The sequence below is a fragment of the Pararge aegeria genome, chromosome 20 (genome assembly GCF_905163445.1).
Source record: "Pararge aegeria chromosome 20, ilParAegt1.1, whole genome shotgun sequence".
NCBI classification, from domain to species: domain Eukaryota; kingdom Metazoa; phylum Arthropoda; class Insecta; order Lepidoptera; family Nymphalidae; genus Pararge; species Pararge aegeria.
In genome coordinates this window covers 1,822,047-1,839,702 of record NC_053199.1, presented here as the reverse complement: position 1 = coordinate 1,839,702, position 17,656 = coordinate 1,822,047, and the positions used below count along the sequence as shown (strand labels likewise).

The following is a 17,656-nucleotide window of genomic DNA, read 5'->3' as shown; positions in this document are numbered from 1 at the left end:
TAGTTACCAACCTCCGGACGAAGACGGGCCAAGCGTTACAGCTTCTGTTATATTGATAAGTGATTTGTATCTTGTTAGTTTTCCTTGTAAATTTATAAGTAGGTAAGTTTATTTAGGATATATTTATCAGTGTCTAGAAATGACGAACGCAATAAAGAGGTTTTATTTTTATTATTATCTAATGTAACTGCCATACCCCTAACAGGTGGTCGATACCACCAGTTGAGATTACAGTCAAGGGCTACTTTGTAGTTGATTAATAAATAAAAACCTGTGTAATTTATTCACACACGGCAGGAGTTTTACTTCTGAAAAGTAGCCTACGAGAGATTGAGGTGGATGTAGAGTATCAGAACTATTAGGATAAATGTAAGGTTTATTAATTAGTTTCCATGGTAACTAGAATAGGTAAAAAAACCTATAATGTTTTCTCTTTCACTCTGTCCTATACATTTATGTGTTTGCGTTGGACTTATTTTTTTCGTTTCATCGAGTTAAAATCACAACGATTCTAAAGAAGTTTCACTTCAAAAAACTTTTCCTTAATTCAAATAAAATTTAAAAAAAAAAAACATGTAGAGAAAAAAAAATGTATATACTTCTATATATAAAAAAGGTAAATAATTAAAAAAAATTGGTTGCCTGTAAAGTCGGTATACGGGCGAAAGTTTTACGTGACAACGACTTTGAGTGGTAAAATAATTTTAATGTGAATATTCATTCGTATAGTAGGAAGAAGGATGAAATAATAGTAACAATTTAAAACATTTATTTATACAAAGAATTACATATACATACGTATTTATATACAAATATACATACAATAACTTGCAATACATTTGCGTACAATGAAACAGCGTTTACTACAAAGGGACGCGTGCCTTTCACTTTTTATATCTGTCTCTCTCGCTCTTAGGCGGACGCGTGCCTCTCACTCGCTCTCATTGAAAGCGCATAACGTGAGCGGAGCGTCACGCAGTTTCTTGAAGTGTCACCCGGCAAACCAATTTATAAGACGTTGTCACGTCAAAATAAGTATATTTTACCACCACGATCTCGGATAGTAAATTGAAGAGCCCTACTAAGAGTTAAACAACATGTTAATTAATTTCCAAACTGAAATTCTCACAAGGGCGGTAGAATATATAGAGACTTGGATAGAAGCAGTCGGTACTTTGCGGAAAACCATGATATATTATGAAAATTTGGCTTAATTTGTTATACTCCTCGAAAAGCAGGAAAATCTAATTGTAACTATTATTCATTGTAAAGTCAACATCTCCTGATGATGCTCCGGTTTCGGAGCGAAACGTGCGTAGAGGGTACATTGCCGAAGATTTACACCATAAGGATTCTCATGCTTTTCCCGGAGTATAGGAAATTAAGCTTTATTTTCACAATATAGAGACTTCTACATTGTACAACTATCGCACACGCCCCGTGTACTATTCACTGACCAAGAGCTTTTGCTCAAATAATCGAGTCTTCACCGCCGATTTAGCGTAAACGACAGATCAGAAATTTGTCAATAGATGAGTTAAAAGTTAAGATGTCATCATCAGCCTATTGCAGACCACTGCTGGACTAAAGGCCTCTCCCAACTGGAGGATTTGCACATAATCACCACGCTGGGCAGGCAGTTGGTGGCATCGCAGTAGATGGTAGTAGTAGTAGCACTGACGCTGCTTGCCGCTCTCCGTTATATTCCCTTAGTCGCCTCGTACGACACCCGTGGTAAGAAGAGTTTTAGTGCCAACTGTATTCTTTTCTGCCGTCACCACACGTCGCCATATTGTAACATAAAACTCTGCACAACGACCAACGTAGAAGCTGAAATATCCGCTTGGAAAGTTGCAAACCGCCAACGCCACAGATTTAAACAATGTTGAAACAGCGCGTCCAAAAACATTACACATTTTCCCCGCGGAGTTTGTTAGTTAATTGTAAAATAAAATAATCGACTATTGTAATATTTTATTCAAACAATGATATTCTGCAATTTTATCCTCCGTTTAACCTTCATTGTTACTAACCACCTATTTTATATACCTACATTAATACAACGTGTAACCGAAAACGAAATACTGTTGAAGGGCGCGCATAAGGATATTTTGTAAGGAATCTTCCTGTAAAAATATTAAATCAAAATAAGCATATTTATTTTTCGTATTTATCAGTCGTAGTAGATTTATTATTATTATTAAATAAAAAGAAATAAATATAATATGCTACGACCATACACACATCGCCACCTAGCCCTAAAGTAAGCGTAGCTTGTGTTATGCGTACTAAGATAACTGATGAATATTTTTATGAATAATATAACTACATAAATACTTTTGAAATACTTATAAACACCCAGACACTAAAAAACATTCAAGTTCATCACACAAACATTTTCCAGTTGTGGGAATCGAGCCCATGTTTTTGGTCGCTGCCCATTGCGACATTGGGCCGTCAACAATTATTTATTAATTCTAATTGGCGTGTTTTCTTGCCCACCCAGAGCGTAGTGTTCCGGGTGATGCACCACCCGTACGTAGCGGGCTTCACCCAGTGCGTGTCGTTCGACGCGTTCGCGAGCGCGCGGCTCGAGCTTGCGTACAACATGTTCTGTCTGTGCGCGATGTACTTCGCTCCGCTCCTCATCATCAGCGTGTGCTACGTGTGCATCTTCTGCGAGATACGGCGCAGCAGCAACGACCTGCAAGGTGAGTAGAATAGAATAGAAGAAAACTTGAAGGGAACGACGCAAAGATAACAGTAATCATCAAATCAACCGACTGACGTCCACTACTTGACATAGGTCTTTTGTAGAGCGTTCCAAACTCCACGATTCTGGGCCAGTAACTCCCCGCAATTCGCTTGATATCGTGTGTCCACCTGGTTGAGGATCGAGCAATGCTACGCTTACCGGTGCGGGGTTGCTACTGCAACATCTTGGAACCCCAACGTCCATCGGTTCTACGAGCTATGTGCCCCGCCCATTGTCACTTCAGCTTCGCGACTCTTTAAGCTATGTCGGTAACTCTAGTTCTTCTACGGATCTCCTTATTTCTGATTTGATCCTCTTTCCATCGCTGGCTGAGTTACTCTGATACTTCTTATGAGGCCCATAGTAGAACAGTAATAGTAATACTTAATTATTTTGTAACCGTGTCGCTCACCTCCTTAATTTTGTTAACAATTACCCCGAAATTATTTCATGGTAATATGAATAGTGTACGTCGCAACCCATTAGAGAAACTTTTGCATGTTAGGTAAACTTAATTTTTAGTTATAGTTTGCTGCATTTTTGCTGGGTTCTACCAGGTACCCTTGTTTATATAAAAATTATCTGCTGTTGGAGTGGCATTTACTAACTTGGGTCAACGTTGCTTACTTAGACAAGGCCACACATTATTTGCAGTAATTAGTGTTAGGGAATTATAATTATAATAAATAAAGTGAAGCTGGAGTACCTACTCCAGCTTCACTTTCCCCGGGACGGAAATGTGCAATTGGCAATCGCACTTTACGTGATTGAAAATATATTATTCACTACATAAATTATTCGCGTACAACTCAGTCGTTAAGAATGTTTGAATTAAGAAAATTCAAAACATTTTTTAATATAGTTTATTTACTTTAACTAGAGTATGTAGGTACCATTTTGTTCGATAACTTTTTGCCATCTTGTAGGTCAGATGAGGGACATAATCCGATTGCTATAGGAATTTTGGGGCATCTGATCAAAAAACTGCGACAAGTAGTATTGGCAGTCCTCTCGCGATAACCTAACACTGCCTAAAGAATTCTGAAGAGACCGAAACAGGTGGAAATCTGAAGTTGCAAGGTCAGGACTATACGGTAAACGGTACGCTAAACTCTTAATTTTTGCTGAGTGGCTAAAGATGTGTGAGGTCTAGCGTTATCATGATGAAAAACCACACCCCTTCTGTTGATTAATTCCGCTTTCTCTCAACTTCTTGCTTTAATCTCATCAGTTGTTCGCAGTAGAGTTCAGAATCGATGGATGCCTGGTGGTAACAGCTGATAATGAATAATGCCCCTACAATCCCACCATACACACATCATCACCTTATTGCGAATTAACCCGGGTTTCGACACAGTCTGTGAAGCCGGACCGGCCTTTGACCACGACCTTTTTCGCACGTTCTTGTCGTTCATGATCCACTTCTCATCACCTTCTTCAAAAATGGTTCGGTTTAATTACGTCGTAATAAAGAATCACAATTGAGTACACGGCTCATTAGGTTTCTTTCACTGAGCTCGTGAGGTGACTAAATATCCAGCTTTTATGTGTACCCAGTTTATTTCAACCTTTTTTGTAGTAAAATTTTAAAATGTATCGATTTTCTTCATTAGTTTCACTCACTCATCTTCAGTACGAAAAACTACTTAACATCACACATTTTGCTAATTTCAATTTAGAATATTCTTCTTTAAAATTTAAACTTTTAATGATACCAAAACCAGCCAGATACAAATAGTATAGCCAAAGAGATTTTATTACAAGTTCATACATACTATAATGCGAAAAGACTTTTTCCCCAACCTATTATGTTAAAGAAGTTTCATCGCTATCTCTTACTATACTTTATTAAATCTTTACTTTATGTAACTTATGCGGTTTAAACCGCAGGGCAGAGCTAGTTAAATAATATAATGGTGCCGATTCCATTGTCACGTCTTGTAATAAACTGCTTTTTTAGGCGTAGCGAACCTTTTAGAGAAATGCTATTCAGAAAACCCCTTTAATGATATTGCTCAGCTAAAATTTAATCTGACAGCTCTAAATTATTCAACTCGGCCAAAATTCTGCGAAATGCTATTCTGTTATGCCAGTTTAATGGTAAAATTAAGAAATGTTAACTTAAAATTTGACCTGTGATAGCCTACTGGTTGGGATCCCGGTACGCATCTAACTTTTTTAAATTGAGTTATGTGCGTTATAAACTAAACTTTTTGCCATCTTGTAAATATCACTTAAAGCAAGTGGTATTTAATTGGTGAAGGAAAACATCGTGAGGAAATTTACGTGCCCTAGACCTCTCCATAGTGTCCTAAACGGCGGCGTGTGAATTCCACCAATCCGCACGTAGCCAGCGTGGCCGTTCTTTTTGTGGAAGGAGATCCGTGCTCTGTAGCCGATCTGCTGATCTGGGCCTTATGGTCCCTAAACCTGGAGAGCACTGGCTATGTGCAAAAAACTCTGTAGCTTTATTATTTACTGATATTGCATAAATATAAATTATTTAATTACCACTTTAAAGCACAATTAAAATGCAATCTCGAAATTTAAACAAAACGTAATTATATAATAATAATTAACTTTTGAAAATAACGCGGAAAATTTATATAAAATTTATCTATTATTAGACTATCTAAATGAGAGAATAAATATGGACAGTTAAGATTATTCGTAACTAAATAATAAGAATATAGTAGATTTGATATAATTTTCCGTAGAATCGAAACAAGATAATCATTATAAATACTGTTTCAATTACGAGTTTGCATTTTAATTATGCGTTTAAGTGATGATTAAATAATTTATATTCCTGCATTATCCATAAATAATAAAGCAGAATAATAATAAAATAAATATTCTTTGTAAATATTAATGTTAGTTTGTAATTATTATTATGTCATTATAAAGCAGAAGTCGGGTGTAAATTCGAAAGGACAATTCTTATAGAAGACTACAGGATATATAACAAGAATTTTTGAATGTTTAGTATGTCTCATATACAGGAAGCAAGTTTCGTTTATGCAGGTTAAGTGCGTCTCGTATACAGGAAGCAACTGTCATTTAGTACGTCTTGCATACAAAAGCGAGTGTCGTTTATGCAAGCTTAGTACATCCCGTTTACAGTAAGCAAGTGTCGTTTATGCAAGTTTAGTACATTTCGTATATACGGAGCAAGTGTCTTTTATGCAAGTTTAGTACGTCTCGTATAAATGTCGCAAGTGTCTTTTATGTAAGTTTAGTACGTCTCGTATACAAGTCGCAAGTATCTTTTATGCAAGTTTAGTACGTCTTGCATACAATAGCGAGTGTCGTTTATGCAAGCTTAGTACGTCCCGTTTACATTAAGCAAGTGTCGTTTATTAAAGTTTAGTACGTCTTATATACAGGAAGCAAGTGTCGTTTATGCAAGTTTAGTACGTTTCGTATATACGAAGCATGTGTCTTTTATGTATGTTTAGTACGTCTCGTATACAGATCGCAAGTGTCTTTTATGTAAGTTTAGTACGTCTTGCATACAAAAGCGAGTGTTGTTTATGCAAGTTAGTACGTCCCGTTTACAGTAAGCAAGTATCGTTTATTAAAGTTTAGTACGTCTTATATACAGGAAGCAAGTGTCGTTTATGCAAGTTTAGTACGTTTCGTATATACGAAGCATGTGTCATTTATGTATGTTTAGTACGTCTAGTATACAGATCGCAAGTGGCTTTTATGTAAGTTTAGTACGTCTTGCATACAAAAGCGAGTGTTGTTTATGCAAGTTAGTACGTCCCGTTTACAGTAAGCAAGTGTCGGTTATTAAAGTTTAGTACGTCTTATATACAGGTAGCAAGTGTCGTTTATGCAAGTTTAGTACATTTCGTATATACGAAGCATGTGTCTTTTATGTATGTTTAGTACGTCTCGTATACAGATCGCAAGTGTCTTTTATGTAAGTTTAGTACGTCTTGCATACAAAAGCGAGTGTTGTTTATGCAAGTTAGTACGTCCCGTTTACAGTAAGCAAGTGTCGTTTATTAAAGTTTAGTACGTCTTATATACAGGAAGCAAGTGTCGTTTATGCAAGTTTAGTACGTTTCGTATAAACGAAGCATGTGTCTTTTATGTATGTTTAGTACGTCTCGTATAAAGTGCTACGAAAACTGTAATATCTTGTTGTCCCCGCGCTTCTACTAACACCGACGGGCGATTGGCGCAGTGGGCAGCGACCGTGCTTCCTGAATCAAGGCTGTGGTGAATTCAATTCCCTGGCGTTCTGCACTGGGAAATATTTGTGTGAATAATTTATGTACAATATTCATCAGTTATAGTAGTACCCATAACATAAGCTACGCTTACTTTGGGGCTAGATGGCGATGTGTGTATTGTCGTAGTATGTATTTATATTTATTTCAGAAGGTTTTTTTGTTAAGAAATATACTATTTTGTTTTATACAATCGCGCGGGGCAGCTCATAATATTCACTCGCGCGTTGACAGCGTGTCCATAATGCAGCAAGTTTTGCGTCTAATATGCAGTTTAGTATGATGTTATGTTAGACTATTGCTTATACCGTATACATATTGTAGACTAGGTAAATAACATGGAGTGGCTGCTTGCGAATTTAAACTAACGTCCGCATTGTTACAGTATCTTTTCCATTAACAGTGTTGGCGAACATATTAATCTGTGCGGACGGTGCGTTTAACTATTCTGCGAAGGCCCTTAAGGCGATAATTGAGTTGTCGAGGTAACATCTCGAGATGACTCACCACAAGATAACAGACTCACAACAGACCGTGTTCAGCAATGTGGGAAGCTGGGAATATTTAAATTCAATTCTAAATTATAGTTATTTTATGTAGACCTAATAATAAAAGCACTTTTAAAACATCAAGTATGAATACTTTATTGTAAATTACAGAAATTATGACATGAAAATTCTTAACTTATACCTAGGTTTGTACAAAAAGGCAGTCTTTTCGCTATAGAGCGATCTCTTCCAGAAAACCTTTAGGCTAGGGAGATATTGAAGGATTGAAGTATGAATTGTTGTAATTGTGTTTTTGTTTCTCTTTTTATTTTTGGATTTTCATTTTTTTGTTCTCGTTTTAATCTGCTATGTATTTAATTAGTGTAATTGGTGTTAACCGTACTAATTGAATTAAAAATAAATAAATAAATGGATTAAAATGGTGTACCAGCTACCTGTCTGTCCATACTACTGTACTGTATGTTTATATTATACATAAAATAAACATACACGTTAAGTAAATAAACTAAACCAATACATTATGATATTAATATACTTATATATACAACATCTTCTCAAAGGTATGTGGGGCCCACCGATCCGCACAGGGCCAGCGTGGTGGAGCTTGGCCTTAACCCCCTTCTCATTGTGGAAGGAGACACATGCCCTGTAGTAGGCCGGTTATGGGTCGATATGAGTGTATACAGCATAAATATAATAAAATAACACAACACTAAAATACACATTATTATCATAATATATACTTACATTATACATATTATCGTTATTAAATAAATACAAATTAATGTCGCTACTAATTACTGCATTTTGTATGTCTGTTTGTAGTGACTCAACTACCGCTTCGGTAGGAAGATTCTACCGAGAAGAAGCAGTCAAGAAACTCAGCAGTTGCCATAATCCAACATGTTACCATTTAACAATTGTTGTTCTAACTTGCTTGAGATGAAAGGTGGGCGGCTTGCTTCCAATCAACCTTATCATTATGATATTCATCAATAGTGCAGGTTACTATATACTACATACAACGTACTAAATGTGTTTCATACATGTTTTTAATCTATGTAAAGGTAAATCTAATATTACGTTCGGTAACATGTTATAAAACCATAAATAATCACTGATTTATGTCCGTTTCTAAGAAGTCGATTGTTGATTTATTGCGAAGCTACCGTAAGTATACTTGTACCTTTAAATTTTTCACGGTAAATATAAAAACCTAGGTCACAAGAACCCCCTGTGATCTATGTGTCTATATTGATTGGGCAGCTCTTTTGTGCCATAAAACATAGTACATATAGAATCAATATAGTAGGTACATATAGCGGCAGCCCTAGCAAGATCTATCTTTTATCTGTCTTTTATTACTGCGTATTTCGCTGCGTCAAATTCGATGAATAATATATAAACTGAACTGAAATACCCATATTGAGAGAGTTGTGAAAAAAATTGGTGGTGGCGGCCATCTTTGATTTGAAGTTGCCAGTTGCAAGCCATTGTGAAAACTTATAACATCCCGCTGTTTAAACAAGGATTGCCGTGGCGCAGAGCCTAAACTCCTTATTTCTTCCCTCATAGATTGTCATAGCTCTGAACGATTTTTCCTAAAAAAATAAATAAAGGGAAACGACGTTCCGTATTCCCCTGTTTCCTCATAAAATCTGAGCCGATTTATTTGTTTTTAGCCTTTTTATGTTTCTCTGATATCTAGGTTTCTCTTACTGTCTGTCATGCTGATTTTTTTCATATATTGAGTCCTCTAATAAAGGTGAATTTTTTGTCGTCTTCTCATTTAGCTCCAAAGTATGCTTGTGCTATGGGAACCATGATGACTGATGGATATTTTAAGAAGACATACACATAAATACTTATGAAATACAGATAAACACCTAGACACTGAAAAATATTCATGTTCATCACAGAAACATTTTCCAGTTGTGGGAATAATTCTAAGTTTAATTTTATGAAAAGGGTAATACGTTTGTATGGAGATTCTGTTTTTACTATCCTCTTGTTTCAAAGTATGATATTAGTAAGAGGTCACCCAACACCAAGGCACGCCTCCTTTTAAACGGAAAAGAAACCTTTTTTTCCTGGCCGGATATCGCCATGTTGAGCCGGATATTAAATGACAACAGCGGACTCCATCGAGTTGTCCTTTAGGCTTCCTGACTCTAAAATAGTTACATATGATTGTATAATGTATATTTTACTAGATGTTGCCCGCGACTTCGTCTGGTATTGTTTTTGTTTTTTGATGTGGCATTCAATTTAATTATAGTTCTAAAAAAATTTAAAAGTATCGCTAAGCCTTAAATGAGGGGTTTGCTGCTGTCCGCTGAGCAGTTCTGTCATCTTTCTCCAACAACATTCATCAGATCCACACAAAGTTTGGGCAAAATTAAACACATATTATAACCTCTATAGTTCAAAAATAATTGTTTATATCGGTTATAATCTGTCGGAGTTATGGTGTAAAATCGCCAAACACTTTCATCCCCTCTCCCAAGGAACCGAGCTTAATGTCGGGATAAAAAGTTTTCTTTATTACTCCTAACACTTCCAAGAATATGTGTACAAAGTTTCATGAGGATCGGTTAAGGAGTTTTTGCGTGAAAGCGTAACAAACAAACTTACATTGACATTTATAATATTAAGTAGGGATAGGGATAGGGATAGGGATGTTTAGGATTAAAATATTTTAAATAATATGTAGATATGTGTTTTGGCTATGTAGTGTCGGCTGATCGGAATACAGTTGTCAGCACCCTTAGCTTAGCACAGGGTAGGCATAAAGCATGAAGCTGGCATAAAATGGAAAAATCTTCTATGAGGGTTACGTAAAAGTTTAAGGGTAAGCATTGTTTTTGTGCATACATAATGCGCACACCACTGCAGTACCCTTAGAAATGTTAATGAGAATATGAAGACCCCTCCTATTCCCGCGGGTGTCGGAGGCGACTAAAGGAATATGACGGAGAACGGGCAGAAGGTGATTGTGGGCCACAATCACCTTCTAACCGGGCACACTCCTGGTGCCCGGTTAGTGCCCGGTTAGTGCACAAGACATAAAATGATTTAAATCTCCAGTACGAGTTATAAAAAACTTAAGGATAGACATTGTAAGAGTTATAAAAAGCCTACCCTTCAGTATTTATAACTCGTACTGGAGATTTTTTAATTTTTATATCATCTGCATACCCTGTGCATACCTTATATACGCGTCTCTGATAGAAGCAGGCGTTTCTCTGCGGAATTCCATGAAACATTGTTCGTAACAATTATTCATTGCAAAGTCAACATCTCCTGAGGATGCTACAGTGTCGGAGCGGAACGTGCGTAGAGTGTTCAACCGATCTAGGGGACAAATATAGAATACATTTATTACCGGAAAATAACCTGTTTCCGCAAGATTTTCTCACAAAGGCAAACCCAATAAGGACGTAGTCACGGGCAACAGCTACTACTAAATAATCAAAGGCGTTTATTACTTATTAAATAAAAATTATTTACAAAATTGGCTCAAATTCTTAAGAACATCAAAAGCTGTGAAAGGCAATAAAAGTCCTATAATGAAGTTAGAAAGTACAGGGGATTTAGCCTGTCCGGACAAACTCCCCTGTTGTACATTAAATGTCTGGAATTATCTCATTTAAACATCTAAGCGACTAAAAACAACAAAATAACGGGCACCTAAATATATATATTTTTGTTTTATAATTCGGGGATGGTTTTTCAGTATGAAGATTATTTAAAATGGGTTTTAACAAAAACACTATTTCCAAATACCCTCAAAAATGTGTGTGTGTGTGCAAGTCAAATATGGTAGAAGTGGAACTTCCGAAAACTCCCTGATTAAAAAACTTATTGAAAAAATTAACAGTCGCTTCATGTAAACTGTATATTTATAAGTACCTAAAATAACTTTTTTGGACGTGCACGAAATTCTCGGACGTGTTCCGTAGAACTTTTTGCGGTATTTTCATTTTATTTAATTTTTTTTCCGCCAGTATTGACGATTTTTTTCAACTTTAGTTTTTGGCATAATTTAAAAATTAATTTATCAAGAAGATGAAAAAATTCATCAACAATCAACAGATTTATACTAAAACTTTCTAATACTCAGGCGCAAACACATGCATTAAACACATGGAGTCTGAGAACGTCTAATGTGTTCTATCTCATTTTCTCGCCGGCCGAATCCTATACATTTATGTGTTTGTGTCTTCTATGGCCTTATTTTTCGTTTCGTCAAGTTTGAAATCACAACGATTCTTAAGAAGTTTCACTTCAAAAAACAAGATGTACCCAGTTGATTCAGTTCTCTCCAGAAACGTCATATGCTAACATTTATACATTATTATATTTACTAAATGAGAGTAATGTCTATTTATGGTACACCGTTAAAACTGTATTTGTATTTAAAGAGAAATTTTATTAGGTACATCGTCTTAGACTTTTGTGTTGCATGCCGCGTGACGGTCGGGCGCGGAGTAGGGATAAAGTGACAGGCGCTCGTCAGAGCAGCCGAGGGCAATATGGCGGCGCCTATAGTTCGCATCAGCAGACCGTGTAGTAGATAGCCTATCACTAATTTGTGCCAGTGCTCCATGAAATATTGGTTACATTTATAAACTGTGAAAATCATGATGAAGTTGGAATTGATAATAATTGAAAAACTGATCAAAATGATTTAACAATTATAAAATATTGTTTACAGTATTTTAATATGTGTGCATCGTCTAAATAATTGTTTAGTATTATGTATGCCTTACATAGTTGAATTAAAATATTAGTTGGAGACCTAGTCTACTTTTATTATTTCCCATTATCATTCTCATTTTCCAAGTATAAAATTAAGCTTTATGAAGCTATTTTTATACCCTTAATGGAATATTATACCGGAATTTTTTAGTTAAATGTCTATAATGTGAAGAAAGTTTCCGTTTTACCGTGGTTTCATAAAACCACACAAACCTTTTTTTGTATTTTGTTTTGAGAAGTAAATGTAGTATGCTATTTATCCTCAGCCTACTAACGTCCCATAGCTGGGCACCAGCTTCCCCTCTCATAGGTTAGACAGTTTTGGAGCTTACTCCCACCACGCTGCATCAATGCGGCTGGACGGGCTAAGAGTGAATAATCTATTGGATAGAAGCAGGCGTAATTTTGCGGAATTCTATGCAATAAAAATTAAGCTTAATTTGGTATCATCCACGAAAACCAGGAAAATCTGTACAATGCAATTTATAATTTCTGCACAGAAGTAAGAATATACGGAAACCGTTTACACTACTAATATTGACGCTACAAAAACCACTCCACTTTAGTAGTATTTCTCGAACAGTCACTGCATACCATTTAGCAGAGAATTTTTATTCACTTTACTATTCACAATTCATCCGTTTGAAAATATTAGAAAAAAATAATCCTAATTGATTATGATATTTGCCACTAGCTGGCGTATAAGTCATATACTTGCATTGAGTATAAGACATATACTTACGACCAATCCAAATTATTATTTTTAAATAGCGGAAACTATATAGCGTCTGACGAAGGCGTTACTTCCGTCAGAAAAAAAATCTGATTTATATTCCAAAATGGAGGGCCATTTGGAACCATTCATTTCGGGGAAGCAAATCCGGAATTAAGTGGATTCAGACCACACACCACTGCACCGCTGAGAGTCGTTATTTATAGCACTTACTACTTGATCATTCAAATAAATAAATCTCTTAGACAAAGCCTTCTATTATAAATAGGGGGGCATATAGGCCGAGTTACGACAGTAAAAATATCGCAATTTTGCCCCAAAGTAAGGGTAATTATTTTATGGGTACTAAGATAACTGATGAATATTTATATGAATAATTTACATAAAGACTTATAATATTCAGATAAAATCACTTTGAAAAACATTCATGTTCATCACACAAAAAATTGCCAGTTGTACGAATAGAACCCACAGTCTTGGACTCAAAGAAAAAAATCATATATGCGTTTTTGATAATTCATATTTGATGGTACGTTGTACCGAACTGGTAAGCGCAGTATTGGTCGACCCCCAACGAGGCGGACAGACCACATTAAGCGCGTCGCAGACCCGCTGGATCCAAACGGCACAGAACCGTGGAATTTGGAACTCCCTACAAAAGACCTATGTCCAGCAGTGGACGTCTATCGGTTGATATGATAAATAAATAAATAATAAATAAATATACTACGACAATACACACATAGCCATCTAGCCCCAAATTAAGCGTAGCTTGTGTTATGGGTACTAAGATGACTGATGAATATTTTTATGAATTATATATACATAAATACTTAGAAAATACATATAAACACCCAGACACTGAAAAACACTTAATGCTCATCACACAAACATTTTCCAGTTGTGGGAATCGAACCCACGGCCTTGGACTGAGAAAGCAGGGTCGCTGCCAACTGCGCCAGTCGGCCATCGTCGATAGTTTTAAGTTGACGAATTTATTTATCGCCATCAACGATGATAATTATGATTAGATGGACCATGCAAAATTAAAATCAAGTGAGTCCTGTTACTTATGACGTACGCGTTACGTAGCGTAGGTACCATGCAGTATGCGCGTGTCAGTCTTTTATCTTCAATAGGGTTGTCATAAGTAAACACTTAGAATGTTTTGAATTAGTTTGTATGAAAAATTAATATGCTACTTATGATTAAATATTTCACAGTGATTCCTTATGAAATATCCTTATGCAATCTTTAATTGTATTTCGTAATTTGGTTAAAGGTTGTATATTAAAAGCCTCGTTGGTTTAGTGGTTAGCATGTTCAAAATCGGATCATGAGATTTCGATTCCTGGATCGAGCTACGAATTGAATTGGTCTTCAAGAAATTGCTGGGGTCTATCCCGATGCTATTATAACTTACATGAGAATGTAATCGTTAAAGCCGACTATCCCAGATTTATAAAAGCATGTTAAACAATATATAAAACTTTGTTCGTCTACAGTGATCTTCAAATAACTGCCACTTATTAAGCTCGCGTACGAACGATAACAAAATGCTTGTTTTAACATTTATTGTTTGTCTGTCTGTCTATTTTCAATTCTTTTCTTTACCATTATAAAATTTTCTTTCTTTAGGACCGCCTTAGCCTCGGTAGGTACTAACCTTTACTGACAGAATACTCAGAGTTGTACATTAGTATATGCAACATTCGGCTGAATCAGAACCTTTTTATAAATTTTTTTATAGCTCGCGTTTATACCAATTGGGTACCATTTTTATTTGGCACCACACATCATACATAAGACTAATAATAAGTAACTAAGGGTGAAATTATAGAGTTACTCCGTATGTAAGTCTATTAGTGTTGTTCTGGTAAATACACACATCTTATACTTAACATATAAAGCTGAAGAGTTTGTCTGTTTGTTTGTTTACTTGAACGCTATGATCTCAGGATCAACTGGTCCGATTTGAGGTATTCTTTCAGCGTTAGATAGCCCATTTATCGAGAAAGGCTTTAAGCTATATCATCACACTAAGACAAATAGGAGCATAGCAACAATGAAGAATGTTTCCAATATCACGCGGTATTTTTCTTTTGAAAGCTTCCTCTGCGTGCGCTGCTTAAACTGCTAAAGTTTCGACAAAATCATGTTTAAAAGTTCTTATAAAGTTTGTGACAGCATATGTCTATCTTCAAAGGTATACGCGGACGTAGTCGCGAGGGACCGCTAGTTCATTATATTTTATTCTATTCTATTTTACGGGCTTACCTAGAAACTGAATACTGCCCTAACCTATTCTTGCTACTATTATGTGGGAAAGAATCCAGAACCAAGCCAGAACGGCTTGACAAATCTGGATAAAAATTTGCCCACAGTAAGATTATACTGACGAAGTCGCGGGCAACAGCTAGTCTATACTTAATATTATAAAGAAGAAAAATTGGTTAGTTAATTGCTTAGTTCGTTTGCTTGTACCCAATAGTTTCCATAGCTACGGGACCTATTTTAACAATACGTTAACAAAATGTTAACTAATCGATATAAAATTATAATTTACAGCTAACTAATCGATATAAAATTATAATTTACAGCATTTCTGTATTTTAAAGCAGCATAAAAAATTAGAGATATGAATATTGCCCAAAGTAATCCAAAGTAGCAAAATGCCTATAGAATTTATTAGTTGACGTGCATAAAAGTTATGTCGGTACTACATGATTAAAGTACTCATTATAACCTCAAAAAAAAATTTTAGTCTAAAAAAAATATATTATTATTATACGCGTAGGCTTATATTCCGTTGGAATATAAGCCTACGCGTGTAAAACCACAGGACGCAGTTAGAAGCGTATCCGCGAGAACATCGAGAGAACAAAAAATAACAAAGGGAAAGAAACAATACATAATAGAAGTGCCAAGAAATAGTCAATTCATCACAATACTCCTTAAGCTAATCCCGATGTAAGAAATATTATGACTTATTTTTTCCTCCGGCAATATGATGAAGGATTTTTCTTATTATAGACGACGGATATGTATTACAGTACTGATTATATTTACCTAATGGCGCTTTTTCATTTTGGGCGGGGAGAATTCTTAAAAGCATGTTGCAAGACATTATATACATGTTGGAAAAGCGCAACAGCTGAGTTTCTTACTGACTTCTTCTAGGTAGAACCTGTTGTAGAGTCAGTACAAACATAGGGAATCAATTTCAAAAGTACTTATTAATTTTTAATATTATTTATAAATAACATGCTTTTCCGACCATAAAAATCAGCTGGTATATAGTTCCGCAACTTTCACACTCTCCAAGTCTTTTAAACGTCAAGGTTAGGGATAGATAGTCGTTAGACAACATTTGTATACGACGATATCCATTTACAAGGAATCAAATTTACTTTTACACCAGTTTAATGTTAAATGCTCGGAATAATGAATAATAATAATATGCTTAATTGGCCACAATAATTCATTCAGCGACAAAAAATATAAAAAATATGAGAAAAAAACCTTAAACGTAAACGAAATAATTTAGAAAACGTCGTCATTGTGGTCAATCTCAATTACTATTAGAATTACTTTATTTGCTAGAATGTGTTAAATATTTATGTGTTACAATAAATATTTGAGACTCATAAACACTCAACTAATAAAATAGTATCCAAAAATAAAAATTAAAATAAATGATTATACAAATCTAGGGCAATCTGCAATAAAACTCGCGGATTTTATATAATTTATATCAAATTAATAATAAAAAGAGGTAATAAGAAAAAGAAAATAATTAACACAATTAATTAAGAATTATCGAAAAGGGTTATCGAGTCTACCGGTGATCCTAGAGCGGGCAGTTACCTTGGCCAACGAATTAGTTTGGCCATCCAGAGGGGAAATGCTGCCAGCATCTTAGGAACTGTGCCTCGCTGCGGTGGTTTCGAGGACGTTTTAGATTTTATTTAGTTTTTAAATAGTTTATTTTAGGTTATAGTTATGTATTAATAAAAATATATTAATTGATGCATATCAAATTATAAAGTTACGTACAAAATATTTTAATGTCATAATATTGTCAGCCTTAGTCCAAACTTTCAATGTCAGTAATTTAATTTATTTTTGGTACGCTTTAATTAAAATTTAATCGCATAAATTCATTTATATTATAAAAGCTTCTCTCCATCAGCCAGAGCTTTACTTTTACCTTAAAAGTTTGGAGCGGCATGGCCTGTATCTGTGCTGGTAATCTGTTTTTAATATTTTCAAATTACATTTTGGCACATAAAGTTAATTTGAATATCTTTGCTTTTAATTAAAATCGCCTTTTGCGCTTAAAATGCCCAGGATATATTTTGATCAAAATATATATAGCACATGATGTTCTTTGAATAATGGACTGCAGCTTGCGAGAGGGCCTGCACCAAAAATAGCCCGAATGGACTTCTTCTGAGCACTGAATTCTCCCAGATGGGAAGATTATGATATTTGTGTTGATTATAAACATAAACAACACAAAATAAAACACAGGTACATTGGAGAGGCCTTTAAACCAGCATTGAACTGTTACAGGCAATTTATAATGATGGTAATAGAAGATATCTCATTATATTATAATGCGGTAACCATACCATACCATATTTTTTGTAATGTA

General features: G+C 35.2%; 1 protein-coding gene across 1 annotated transcript in view; it reads left to right on the top strand.

Moving 5' to 3' along the window:
- The window catches only part of LOC120632858 (gonadotropin-releasing hormone receptor-like), a 78,169-nt gene that overhangs the window by 30,774 nt on the left and 29,739 nt on the right, over window positions 1–17,656 (top strand). Inside the window, exon 4 of the mRNA XM_039902896.1 lies at window positions 2,507–2,711. Coding sequence (XP_039758830.1) covers window positions 2,507–2,711 — 205 coding nt within the window. The remainder of the gene's footprint in view (window positions 1–2,506; window positions 2,712–17,656) is intronic.